General features: G+C 46.7%; 1 protein-coding gene across 8 annotated transcripts in view; it reads right to left on the bottom strand.

Annotated features, from left to right (window-relative positions):
• sema6d (semaphorin 6D) overlaps nt 1-13,736 on the bottom strand; it is a 346,157-nt gene that overhangs the window by 38,191 nt on the left and 294,230 nt on the right. For all 8 annotated transcript variants that reach the window (XM_078427456.1, XM_078427455.1, XM_078427461.1 and 5 more), the window contains 3 exons: nt 7,514-7,673; nt 239-350; nt 22-82 (listed from right to left, as the gene is read on the bottom strand). In XM_078427456.1, coding sequence (XP_078283582.1) covers nt 22-82; nt 239-350; nt 7,514-7,673 — 333 coding nt within the window. The remainder of the gene's footprint in view (nt 1-21; nt 83-238; nt 351-7,513; nt 7,674-13,736) is intronic.

Here is a 13,736-nt window from a genome sequence, read left to right as displayed (position 1 = left end):
AAACAAAATAAATGAACGTACCTTGTTAGAAGTGATTTCACTTCTTGGGGGGTCGTTTAAGTTAATAGCAAAGACTTGGTCCCTATTTAAAAAGAAAATTAATGGAAGTAAACATAATAATCTGAGAGCTGGTGTTAGCCGGTTCAGGCCTTTGATGAGGATCATTGCTGGACAATTTAAATATAATGTTTACATTTCTGATCCAACACAACCAGATGAAGAACAGACACCAGCATACCTGCCAGCAATGTAAAGCATGTTCTCGATTTTCAACATTAGCTGGTAATCCAGTCGATGGACAGATTCATTCGCCAAAAGCCGACCTCTGAACAATGGGTGTTGTCTCGAAACTGCAAAACAGAAATTGGCTGCATCGTCAAAAAAAAAGCTGGGAAAATTCATGAGTCAAGAGTATTATATTGTCATATGTCCAAAAACAGAACAATTAAATTCTTACTTGCAGCAGCACAACAGATATGTAAACATCGTACACTTTAAACACCATAAAAACAAAAAGTTATCTTTCAATTTATATGTATAAATAAATATAAATATATATATACATATATAAACTATCATCATAACTATATATATCAACTCGATGCAATCATATATCTATATATATATATATAAGATAGACACAAAAAGCTGGAGAGAAGGAATGGGTGACGTTGTCTCCAGAGATACTGCCTATCCTGCTGAGTTACTCCAGCTTTTCGTCTATCTTGGGTTTAACCTAGCATCTGCAGTATATAGAAACACATAGATACACACACACACACACACATATATATATATATATACACGCACGCATAAATGCATACACACACATACACATATCTAAATATATAAATATACACGCACGCATAAATGCATACACACACACATACACATAATCAACTGCATGGGGAATGCACTGCATTGTACTCAGATTTTACCTAAACAAAACTATCACCATAACCGTTTTCTAGTTGATGGCTGCTGTCAAACAAATGTTGTCAAGAGTCAAGGGTGTGTTTTGGTCAGCTTTGAGCCAGCACCGCCATTCATTGTGATCATGGCTGATCATCTACAATCAGTAACCCGTGCCTGCCTTCTCCCCATATCCCTTGATTCCATTAGATCCTAGAGCTCTATCTAACTCTCTTTTAAATTCATCCAGTGATTTGGTCTCCACTGCCTTCTGTGGCAGAGAATTCCACAAATTCACCACTCTCAAGTTTCTTCTCGCCTCAGTTGTAAATGGCCTCTCTCTCTCTCTTATATCCAACTCTCTCTTGAAAATTTGGGTAGATATGGGTGTTACTTTGGGTTTAGGAACACAGATGGTCTCATCTATAATCTTCTTTGCATCTGACTAGCATGTGTCAAACTACTTTAAGTAGGTGTGAAACAAAACCCCAGTGGTGTGAGCCGTGATGAAAGGCCATTGCGCGGTCAGTGTCGTTGTGTTGATTTGCTCTTCCACTCAAATGTTCTTGCAATGAAGGCCACATGACCAGCTTTGGATGCTAATTTTCAAAGATTTATTTACAAGGGCGCCAGAACACTTTGCTTTTCTGAAGAAGGGGCTCGACCCCATCTCCTCCTCCCCAGAGATGCTGCCTGTCCCGCCGAGTTACTCCAGCATTTTGTGTCCATCTTTGGTTTAAACCAGCATCCGCAGTTCCTTCCCACGCACTGCTTTTCTACTTTTTCCGCCAAAGTGGATGAATTTGCAATTTTTCACATGCAAAGTACTCGCCCATTCTGATCTTGTAATGGTGGAGAAAGAGGCCATTCAGCCCATCAGTCCATGCTTGATCCTGGAGAGTAATCCCATTGAGCCCAATCCCCCACTCACTGTAACGTTCTCTCTTACACGCCCATTAACTCATCAACTCCTCTTTATTATTCTTTTGCATTGTCCAACAGTGAGGGTAATTTATAGCAGCCACCAGTTTGTCTGAAGAAGGGTCTCGACCTGAAACGTCACCCATTCCTTCTCTCCCGAGATGCTGCCTGACCTGCTGAGTTACTCCAGCATTTTGTGAATAAACCAGTTTGTCTTTGACATGTTGGCTCAAGGACCTTATGCCTGGAGGCACTCAAGTAGAGAATTAGCAAACCGTGCAGACATACCGTGCAGGTATATTGAAGATAGACACAAAATGCTGGAGTATCTCCACGGGCCAGGCAGCACCAGACCGAAGAAGGGTCTCGACCCGAAACGTCACCCATTCCTTCTCTCCAGAGAGCTGCCTGTCCCGCTGAGTTGCTCCAGCATTCTGCGTCTATCTTCGGTTTAAACCAGCATCTGCAGTTCCTTCCTGCAACAAAGGTCAGGATTGAACCCGGGTCTCTGGAGCAGAGGCAGCAGAACTAATCGCTGCACCACCCTGCCGCCCCATGGAATTTCCCTGCTTCCTCCTCACGACGGGCGGCTCGGTGGCGCAGCAGGTAGAGCCCCTGCCTCACAGCGACAGAGACGTGGGTTCGATCCTGCCCTCGGGTGCTGTCTGTGCGGAGTTTGCTCAACTCTGTCGACGTATAGACAGGAATGAATGAATGCTTGTTCCAATCACATTAATGGCTTGCTGCCACATTCACTGATGAACGGCACTCAAGAAACCCAATAACACTATTTCTGTTCTATCTCCACTCTACAGATAAAGAACGGCGTGTAACGTAGCCTGGGGACCATCACTCCTGGGCACGAGGAGACCACCAGAGAGGCTTGTGTTGGGCTTGGTTGGTTTCCGGGTCCCTGCGATACTCAGGGCTTTCGTCCTGCCACCTGCCCCACTGACAAGGACACGCAGTTCCACTTTGAGTGGATTTGAGAGACACCCCCCCTCTTGCGTGCTGCCCCGATATCCTCCCCCAACCCCCCCCCTCCCTCCCCAGCTAACGTCGAATCAATGGCGTACAGCTATCCTTCTCTGGTGCAGAACCTCAGATCTACAAGACCTCACAGGGGGTTATGATGGTCCCGTTGTAGGTCTTTTCCTTTGGTGTTTAACATCGAGGTATTTCAGACTGAATCTTGCTCAAGTTTATGATTATACTTTAAATGGGGAAACTGCCCAAGAACAAGAGTCAGACAACTGTTTTAGTTACCAACGATAGACACAAAGTGCTGGAGTAACTCAACGGGTCAGGCACGCCAGCACTTTTGTGCCTACCTTCGCTGTAAACCATCATCTGCAGTTCTTTTTGACATGTTTTAGATATCAATTCAGTGAAGGAAAACAAAAACTAGAACTGATTGGCTTTACAAAGTAATTGGGGAAATAATGTCAACATGGTGGCCAAGGTTCCACCTTCCTCACCTCCCTTCAAACCCCACTGAGAATGTCAGCAACCCTCCCTTGCAGATCCTTCAATGTGCTTTTAAATCCAATATATTAATACAGGAAAACCCCCTAATATTTCCACCGCAGTCCATCCACTGCCTTCTTGCAGTCGGTACGAAAATAACTCTCCAGCCGTCCTTGACAGGAGGTACAGAGGTCAGGGTGAGAAGGTCAACCTATTTTTGTGATGTTGCCTGGTGTAGCTTCAGGGCTCATTACTCAGCGTCTACCAAAGATACTAGAGGGACAAGATGGACCACTCCGTTGAAATCGCCTATACAGAAGTGTAGTACGCAAAGGAGCCATTTTAGTAGGCAAAACCCGCCGTTCGCTATGCCTCTCGCAGTGTAATCAGTGTTCTGGGGGAACAGTGTGTGTGATGATACCATTAAAATGCAGAATATATCCCAACTATCAATTCACAGATTTTTGTTATGTTTCTTTTTAAATGTTTCTGCAAGTTTCCGCCTACCAAAATGGCGCCGTGACGTACTACGGTTTTTAGGGTCGAGTGGTCTATCTTGTTCCTCTAGTATCTTTGGCGTCTACAGAGATTTGGCCACGTTTTAGTTGGGGTGTTGTGTCATGGATGGCATGGCAAGGTTACCTTTATTGCTCAGTGCTGGTGGTGCTAAGATGTTTGGAGGACCAAGCTGCCCAGAGGAGGTAGTTGAGGTGGTGGGTGCGACAACTATATTTAAAAGACGCTTGGACGGGTACATGGATAGGAAAGGTTTAAAGCAATATGGGCCAAATGGGTAGACACACAAATGCTGGAGTAACTCAGTGGATCATGCAGCATCATGCCATTTTTCACTTTAAAGCAGACATCGCAGTTCAGACCCAACCCGGACTATAGGTTCCAACAGTCCATCTGCCATTTCTCACATTAATAGACAATAGACAATAGGTGCAGGAGGAGGCCATTCGGCCCTTTGAGCCAGCACCGCCATTCAATGTGATCATGGCTGATCATTCTCAATCAGTACCCTGTTCCTGCCTTCTCCCCATACCCCCTGACTCCGCTATCCTGAAGAGCTCTATCTAGCTCTCTCTCGAATGCACTCAGAGAATTGGCCTCCACTACCTTCTGAGGCAGAGAATTCCAATTAAATGAGATGCTGCATGACCCGCTGAGTTACTCCAGCATTGTGTGTCTACTTTCAATTTCGCCAGCATCTGCATTTTCTTTCCTACACATGGGACAAATGGGACGAGCTTGGATGGGGAATCTTGGTCGGCATGACCAATCTATGACTCCATGACCATCTCCTTGGCCAGTGTAGACCTTGTTACGTTGCCACAACATGTACATCAGGGAATGCCATCTGAACCTGGGAATGAGGAAGAATGAGGATAAATATCCGAAGCAAGTCCATGGTAATCCCTCTTGAGATCACTCTGCCCCTGCCAGCAATTGGGCTGTCAGAGAAACACCCTGACTGATTTGTCCTGGCCTGTTCTTGCTTCCAGTTCAACGCCCTTCCTGCTCTACAATCTGCCTGAAGAAAGGTCCTGACCTAAAACGTCACCTGTCAGAGGAGAGGCGGGGAGAACAAAGGGGGGCCTGTTGCAGGAGAGGGGGTGGGGGGGAGGGCTGGAGAACAAGGGGGACCTGGTGCGGGGGGGGGGGGGGGCAGAACAAAGGGGGGCCTGGTTGGGGAGATGGGGGAGAACAAAGGGGGCCTGGTGGGGGAAAGGGGGGGAGAACAAGGGGGGGCCTGGTGGGGGGGAGGAGAACAAAGGGGGACCTGGTGGGGGGGAGGGGGGGGGAACAAAGGGGGAGCTGGTGGGGGAAAGGGGGGTACAAGGAGGACCTGGTGGCGGGAAAGGGGGGAGAACAAGGGGGACCTGGTGGGGGAGAACAAAGGGGGACCTGGTGGGGAAAAGGGAGGTACAAGGGGGACCTGGTGGTGGGGGGTGGGGGGAGTACTTTGAGACTGTCGGCACCCTCTATGTGGTGACTATTTGCATATTGGGTATGCAAGCAACGTATTTCACTGTGACTTCTCACATGTGACAATAAAGTATTCATTCACCCTGCAGAGATGTTGCCTGAGCCGCTGAGTTACTCCACCACTCGGTGCCTATCTGTGCTATAATACAAGTCACTGTTCGACTCGGAAGAGTACTTCAGGATTGCGGTATCTCCAGGGTTCGCTCTCCTCCTACGCAGGCAACGTTGTGGGGGCTGGGAGGTGGTGTCCCAGCATCCCCAGCCTATGCGTGTAGTACACATTGCGCCCATGGCGTGCTGGGGCTGAGGCAGCAACACAAGCTCAATGGCCGACAGCTCTCCCTGGGATTGGGCTGGGCTGGTGTCTAGCGGGATCTCTTCCTGCTCAGCCTGTGTGAACACTACTGGCCCAGGGGTTCGCACATAGAGCAGAGGACAGTAGAGCAAGCGAACTGGCCCTTCGGCCCACAATGTCTGTGCCGAACATGATGGTAAGTTAAACTGATCTCATCTGCGTGCACATGATCCACATCCATGTGCCTATCTAGAAGCCTCTTAAACTCCACTCTCGTACTTGCCCCCACCATCACCCCCGGCAGCTCTTTCCAGCCCCCACCACTCTCTGTGTAAGTAAACCTGCCCTGCACACCTCCATTACTCTTCCCCCCTCCCACCTCTAGGTTGGACACTTCCACCCTGGGGCAAAGGTGTTGACTGTCTGTCCGAGTCACGAAGTCCCTCCCTGCTTTTGCCACGATGGAGTTGTTATTGAAGGTAGACGCACAATGCTGGAGTAACTCAGCGGGACAGGCAGCATCTCTGGAGAGAAGGAATGGGTGACGTTTCGGGTCGAGAGCCTTCTTCAGACAGAGAGCACCAGGGGTGGTAGTGGCGTTTAAGAGGCTTTTAGATCGGCTCGTGGTAGTGCAGGAGTCGATATTACTGCTTCCTTTCGGAGTGACTATTGAGTGATAGTTTGATTCCTCAACCAAGAAGCAGCATCAGCGGCAGCTCTGGAAAGTTGAAGGGGTCAGTTTCCATTTAACCATTTAACCTTTATTGGCGATAGACACAAAAAGCTAGCATCTCCGGAGAGAAGGAATGGGTGACGCTTCGGGTCGGGACCCTTCTTCAGACTGGTTAGGGATACGGGAAAAGAGAGAGAGATAGACGTTGATGTAGAGAGATAAAGAACAATGAATGAAATATATGCAAAAAAAAGTAACGATGATAGGGGAAGCAGGCCATTGTTAGCTGTTTGGAGGGTGAAGACGAGAAGCTAGTGCGACTTGGGTGGCGGAGAGATAGAGAGAGAGGGAATGCCGGGACTACCTGAAGTCTATTGCAGCAAGGAGATCAAACTGTACCAGTCGTTCCATAGCAGGTAAAGCCGCCACATAAAACCACATGGAATAATTCTCAGAAACGCTACAGGTGGTCTATGCAGCAGAGCAATTCAGCTAATGCAAAAGCATCCCAATGAATGGGCACAATTTACTTTTAAGACGATACTTTTAATTATTAAAGACTAGTTCCATTGATTAAGAGTCAGCGCGCAATTTAATTTTCTTTTACAAAACATATTAGGCTTCAGGGATTCTTTACCCTGCCTCCTTCCAATTTGTGTTGTCGTTATTCCACTGCCCTGAGGAGGAGGCCGGCTTTTGTTTTGCTGCCTGATTGAACGGTTTGTCTTATCAGGATGCGACTATGCTACTGATTTTTTTAAAAACCTTTGTGTTTTTTTCTTTTGGTTTAGAGGACACAGGCCCTTCGGCCCACCGAGTCCGCTCTGACTAGTGATCTCCGCACATTAACACTATCCTACACACACCAGGGACAATTTACAATGACACCAAGCCAATTTTATTTATTCACAAAATGCTGGAGTAACTCAGCGGGTCAGGCAGCATCTCGGGAGAGAAGGAATGGGTGACGTTTCGGGTCGAGACGTTCTCCCCGTGACCTGCGTGGGTTTTCTCCGAGATCTTCGGTTTCCTCCCACACTCCAAAGACGTACAGGTTTGTAGATTAATTGGCTGGGAAAATGTAAAAAATTGTCCCTAGTGGGTGTAGGGTAGTGTTAGTGTGTGCGGGGATCGCTGGGCGGCGCGGACCCGGTGGGCCGAAGGGCCCGTTTCTGCGCTGTATCTCTAAATATAAATCTAAATAAATCTAAATCTAAAGGGATAAATGCCAATGCAAGAAAGTGCAGACTTACAGTGGAACTCGATGGTGTTGATGGGCTTGTCATCTTCGGGGAAGCTGGCCCCTGATGCCGGGCATAGCGTCAGTAGGAAGGCGCCCACCAAGAAGCAGCAATCATTCACGGACATCTTCACGCTCGTCACAAGAGAATTCCTTCGCAAAATGAAAACTACCTGAAGAATAAACAACAACAAAATTGATTTGCTTTATCAGCTGATTTTAGTTTAATTTATTATTGTCATGTGTACCACCGAGGCATTTATTTTTGCGGCATGCATCCAGCCAGCGATAAGACTAATCACCCTTTCCTTCTCTCCAGAGATGCTGCCCGTTCCGCTGAGCCACCCCAGCATTTTGTGTCTATCAGCGAAAAGACTATACATGTTTACAACCAAGCCATCCACAGTGTACAGGTACAGAATAAAGGATAAACGTTTAGTGCAAGATAAAGTCCAGTAAAGCCCGATTAAAGGTAGCTCAAAGGAATCCACTGAGATAGTTGGGAGGTCAGGACCATTCTCTAGTTGGTGAGAGGACGCTTCAGTTGCCTGATAACAGCGGGAATGGTCAGTGAAAGAATATCAACACAGTGGAGAGAGAGCTCTCTGACTTCCCCAACTCCCTCCACAAGTCACTGAGAAGGTGATTAATAGTCCTGTACAGAACTCACAATTTTGTACTTTAAAAATTCTGAGAGGCATTATCAGCCGGAACCCTTTCTTTCAGGATGTTTGTGTCAAAGGCTAGAGGGCTTAGCTTTAAGATGAGTGGTGGGTACCTGGAACACACTGCCAGGGGTGGTGGTGGAAGCAGATACAAGTGGCAGCATTTAAGAGACTTTGAGACATGCACATGGATAGGCAGGACATGGATCATATGCTGGGTGAGGAGATTAGTTCAACTCGGCATCATTCGGCATGGACTTTATGGGGGGTCCTGGTAGTGATCTATGATCCATATTATTTGAGAAACAGATGGAATGATATTTGATGGAAGCAGCCACATGATCCCGTGCGATAATGAAGTCCAAAAGATGCGTTTCACACCCGATGGGGTTTTGTGCCAAGTCCCGACCTTTTGCTTGTGATGATCTAACTTGGGTTAGTGACAGACCGTACACATTGGCTGCCACAGTTCTCCACGTTAGTGGTGGCGCAGCGGTAGAGTTGCTGCCTTACGGCACTTGCAGCGCCGGAGACCCGGGTTCGATCCTGACTATGGGTGCTGCCTGTACGGAGTTTGTACGTTCTCCCCGCGTGGGTTTTGTCAAAGATCTCCCGTTTCCTCCCACACTCCAAAGACGTACAGGTATGCAAGTTAATTGGCTTGGCGTATGTGTAAATTGGCCCTAGTGTGTGTAGGCTAATGTTAATGTGCAGGGATCGCTGGTCGGCGCGGACTCAGTGGGCCGAAGGGCCTGTTTCCGCGCTGTATCTCTAAACTAACCTAAACTAAACATTACAACAGCAAGTACATTTCAAGCATTGAATTGGCTCTGGTGAACACTGGCATGTCATGCTGGGACAAGTTCTATAAAATGCAAGTAGTGCCTTTGCTATTATCTACTTTACCAGTGTTTTTTAAAACGAATTTAGCGATACAGTATGGAAACAGGCCCACTGGGTCCATGCCCCGTAAACTAGCACTGTCCTACACACTGGGGACAATTTGCAATTTACAGAAGCCAATTAACCTACAAACCTGCACGTCCTTGCAGTGTGGGAGGAAACCGGAGCACCCGGGGGAAACCCACACAGTCACAGAGAGAACGTGCAAACTCCGTACAGACAGCACCCGGGGTCAGGAGCGAACTTGGGTCTTTGACGCTGCAAGGCAGCAACTCTGCCGCTGCCAACACTGTGCACAGCAGTCCCCTTCCACGTAACCTTGCCCGGTGCCAAAATAAACGCACCTTGCGCCGAACAACAGGATTGCTTACTTTCTGCAAATTCCCAATCTTTGGACACGTCTTAACAAATTAAGGGCGTCGCAGGAGAGAAATTTGCTCAAATCGATAAATATTTTTAATAGCTTAATTCCCCCAAACTTTTAAAGTGCTTTGTGTATCTGTATCAATTCAGAAAACATAACCGAGCGAGGATTCACATCTGCATTCTGCAGAATCACGCCTCCTGTCAGATACAAACATACAACAGTGAACATTTCCCCCCACTCCCCTGCCTCAAGTTTAATTGCTGCCAGACACAAACCCCTGTGGCACATCTGGAGTTAACCAGGCAACACTTGTAAACATAGAAGAATCATTAATTCCAGATTTGCAACAGATTAGATAATGTTGTCCATTGGATGCGGTTTATCCTTGCAATAAATCCCCGACGGACTCGACTTTGTCCAAACATGTTTGCCATGTGACTGAGTTCATCTTCTATTGCGCTCTTTGTAAATAAAATGCCATTGCATTAGCATGCCCCACTGTAACGCCACTGTTCCCCAACTTGTTAGGGGTACTATTTTGCACATCATCAAGTCCTGACATCTTCATAAATCTTCTCTGCCATCTTTCCAGTTTAATGGCATATTTCCTATGGCTGGGTGAACAGAATTGTACACAATGGTCCAGGTGCGGCCTCACCAACGCCTTGTACAACTGTAACATAATATACCAACTTCTATCGACACAAAATGCTGGAGTAACTCAGCGAGTCGGGCAGTATCTCTGGAGAAAAGGAATAGGCGACGTTTTGGCTCAAGAACCTTCTTCAGATTCCCGCACTGATGAAGACCCGTGTGCAAAAAGCTAGCCTTGCACCCATATCTACCTGCAACACCACTTTTCAATGAACTATGCACAATACTGAAATGAACCTGAACGATGACATTCTCACTCGCTGAGATTTACAAGCAGATTAAATGCAACAACAACAACCGGAAATATTTAAATGTACAGTATCAGTTACTCCAAGTAAACAACCATGTCAGTGTAAAATCCAAAGCACCGAGAGCAGTCATGGTGGTGCAAAGTCCTTTGTGGGTTCAAGGTGTTTCAAGAACTTGATGATTGATGGCAAGTTTGGACTTGCTAGTGCTTGCGAAATTATACTTTTTCATTGAACATTCTGCACCCAATCTTAATGATCATGTCCACCTCTGGGGTAAATGTAAATGCTAATTTGTTGTCAGAAGGATGGTCTAGGTTTAGTGCCAAGTGTCTGGTTTAGACAATTTCAAAACGTGCCATTTGATAATGATGTTCTTTGTTAGGGAGGCATGGTGGCACAGGGGTAGTGTTGTTGCCTTACAGCCCTTGCAGTTCCCGACTACGGGTGCTGTCTGTACGGAGTTTATACGTTCTCCCCATGACTGCGTGGGTTTTCTCCGAGATCTGCGGTTTGCTCCCACACTCCAAAGACGTACAGGTTTGTGGGTAAAGGGCGGCACGGTAGCGCAGCGGTAGAGTTGCTGCTTTACAGCGAATGCAGCGCCGGAGACTCAGGTTCGATCCTGACTACGGGTGCTGCACTGTAAGGAGTTTGTACGTTCTCCCCGTGACCTGCGTGGGTTTTCTCCGAGATCTTCGGTTTCCTCCCACACTCCAAAGACGTACAGGTATGTAGGTTAATTGGCTGGGTAAATGTAAAAATTGTCCCTAGTGGGTGTAGGATAGTGTTAATGTACGGGGATCGCTGGGCGGCACGGACTTGGTGGGCCGAAAAGGCCTGTTTCCGGCTGTATATATATGATATGATATGATTAATTGGCTCGGGTTTGTATAATTGGTATAAGTGCAAATTGTCCCTAGTGTGTGTAGGATAGTGTTAATGCGCGGGGATCGCTGGTCGGTGCGGACTCGGTGGGCCGAAGGGCCTGTTTCCACACCTGTATCTCTCAACTAAACTAAAATAAACTACCCAAGCAAGCCACAAAGTGCTGGAGGAACTCAGCTGGTCAGGCATCATCTGTGGAGGGAATGGCCAGAGGTTGTTTTGGGTTAGGACTCCTCTTCAGGCTGTGTTTTGCTCAAGATTCCAGCAAGATCCCACTTTCTAGCATTCTTTGAACCCTGATTTCTATTCCACAGATTCTGCTCTGGTCTCAGCTGCTACAGGCCTTCAGTGACTGCGAAGACGTTTGTGCTCATAGTACGCCTGGCAGCGACAATTGAAAAGGAAAAATGAAAAACAGTTTGGAGATCACCTTTCAAAAGATCATCCAGGCTAATTATCCCATTTTTGATCAATGACAAAACAAAATTTGTTCTATTAGCAACATGTTGAAAACAGACAATAATAATAATAATAATACGCCTTGGGGCTCACTTCTATTCCAGAATTTGAAACGAGAAGCAAGGCCAATGATCAGTAACACAGCACACATAGCTCCTGGGTCTGGCACCGCTGATAAAGCAGTTGAGAGCCTAGTGATGTTAATTGATGCAAACGCTCAGATGTAATTACAACAGCTTTCCTTAACCTTCAAAACTTTCAAGGTTATGGATACTTTATTTCTGAGTGCTTCTTGTCATCAGTTTATCCTACACACGCGCACACACACACACACACACACAGCAAAACGCGCAACGACCAACTGGAAACGAATTGCTTTGCTTCCTCAGCCAAGTAGACACCGCTTATCGAGTCACATTACCTGCGTAATGTTGAATGTCGTGGATAAGTGGGTTTGGAGGTGGCTCTTAACGTTTTTGGAGATGGCCCTGTAAGGGTGATAATTTCTACAATGTGCTGTGATCACAATGAGTTGGAGAGAATAATGAGTAAAAACCAACGCATCTACAGCATAACTGGCTAATTGGTGCTCTGGCGGCTCCCCTCATTGCCACACTTTCATGTGTAGTACTATTTAATTTTGCAAACTTGAAGTTTGATTATGAAGTGGGAATTAAAATGCAAGCAAGTCACGATGAATATTCAAACCGTCGGGGCCGCCTCAACTCATTGGTTTCACAAATCAGCGTTTTGGTTTAGATTCGAGGTACAGCGTGGAAACCGGCCCTGTGGCCCAGGCCGACCATTGATCGATCCTACACACTGGGGAACATTTTACAGAAGCCAAGTAACTTTCGAATCTGTACGGCTTTGGAGTGCAGGACAAAACCGGAGAGCCTGGAGAAATCCCACGCGGTCACGGGGAGAACGTGCAAACTCTGTACAGACAGCGCCCGTAGTCAGGATCGAACCCGGGTCTCTGGCGCTGTAAGACAGCAACTCTACCGCTGCGCCACCATGCTCAAATGTGCCATTCCACCACAGCCTAAAACAGCTAGATTGAGCAGAGAGTGTGGCCCATTCACAGCCAGCTGTTACATTGGTGAAAGATGTACAAATTTACCTCACGACGAACACTTCGCCCGTCTTTTTAGATTTGGATCACACTGAATGTAAAATGTAAAACTGATGTTCCAAGTTTACAATCGAGTGGCTTGGCCATGGCACCATTTGGCATTACATTGTCAACGAATTCCATTTGCTTTTGCACTAGCATGGGGTAAAATGCTGATCCAAAACTAATCGTCAAACTTACCCAGTTATTGTCCCTGACTAATATCTCTGGCTCAGTCTTAGGGTGTGATACAGAACATAAAAAGTGGACCAGGGAAATAAATAAAGCCAGCTGAACCAGCTCGGGTAGACTGAAACCAAAAGCTATTTGGATGGTTTAAAAGTCCTTCGTTTACCCTGCGGAATAACTATCCATCTCCCACAACGACGAGATGTGTTGTAGTTCAACTTAACTCAGTTTAGTTTCGGGATACAGTGCAGAAACAGGCCCTTCGGCCCATCGGGTCCGTGCCGAACAGCGATCCCCGCACACTAACACTATCCTACACACTCGAGGGACAATTTACAATTAAACCAAGCCAATTTACCTGCCAACCTGTGCCTCTTAGGAGTGTGGCAGGAAACTGGACCACCCATGGTCATGGGGAGAACATACCAACTTTGTACAGACAAGCACCCATAGTCAGGATCGAACCCGGGTCTCTGGCGCTGTAAGGCAGCAGGTCTACCGCTGCGCCACCGTGCTGCCCGACAATATTTCCGTTCCAACTGGAAATAGCAAAAACTTGATGGGCCAAAACAAAGTGAACATTTACATTTTACATAGCAAATCCTAATTTAGGAAGATTTCAGTTACAATAACTTTTTAGACCATCTTATTACCTGCTGCAACAGTGGAGCCCAGAAGGAAAACCAAACAAACCTGTTTCAGAACATTGAGTGTTGAACAATGATATTCAGAAGTACGGTGTGATTAAA

Source organism: Rhinoraja longicauda, chromosome 33 (genome assembly GCF_053455715.1).
Source record: "Rhinoraja longicauda isolate Sanriku21f chromosome 33, sRhiLon1.1, whole genome shotgun sequence".
In the NCBI taxonomy this organism is placed as follows: domain Eukaryota; kingdom Metazoa; phylum Chordata; class Chondrichthyes; order Rajiformes; family Arhynchobatidae; genus Rhinoraja; species Rhinoraja longicauda.
The sequence above is the reverse complement of the archived record's forward strand: the minus strand, read 5'-3'. Positions and strand labels throughout refer to the sequence as shown.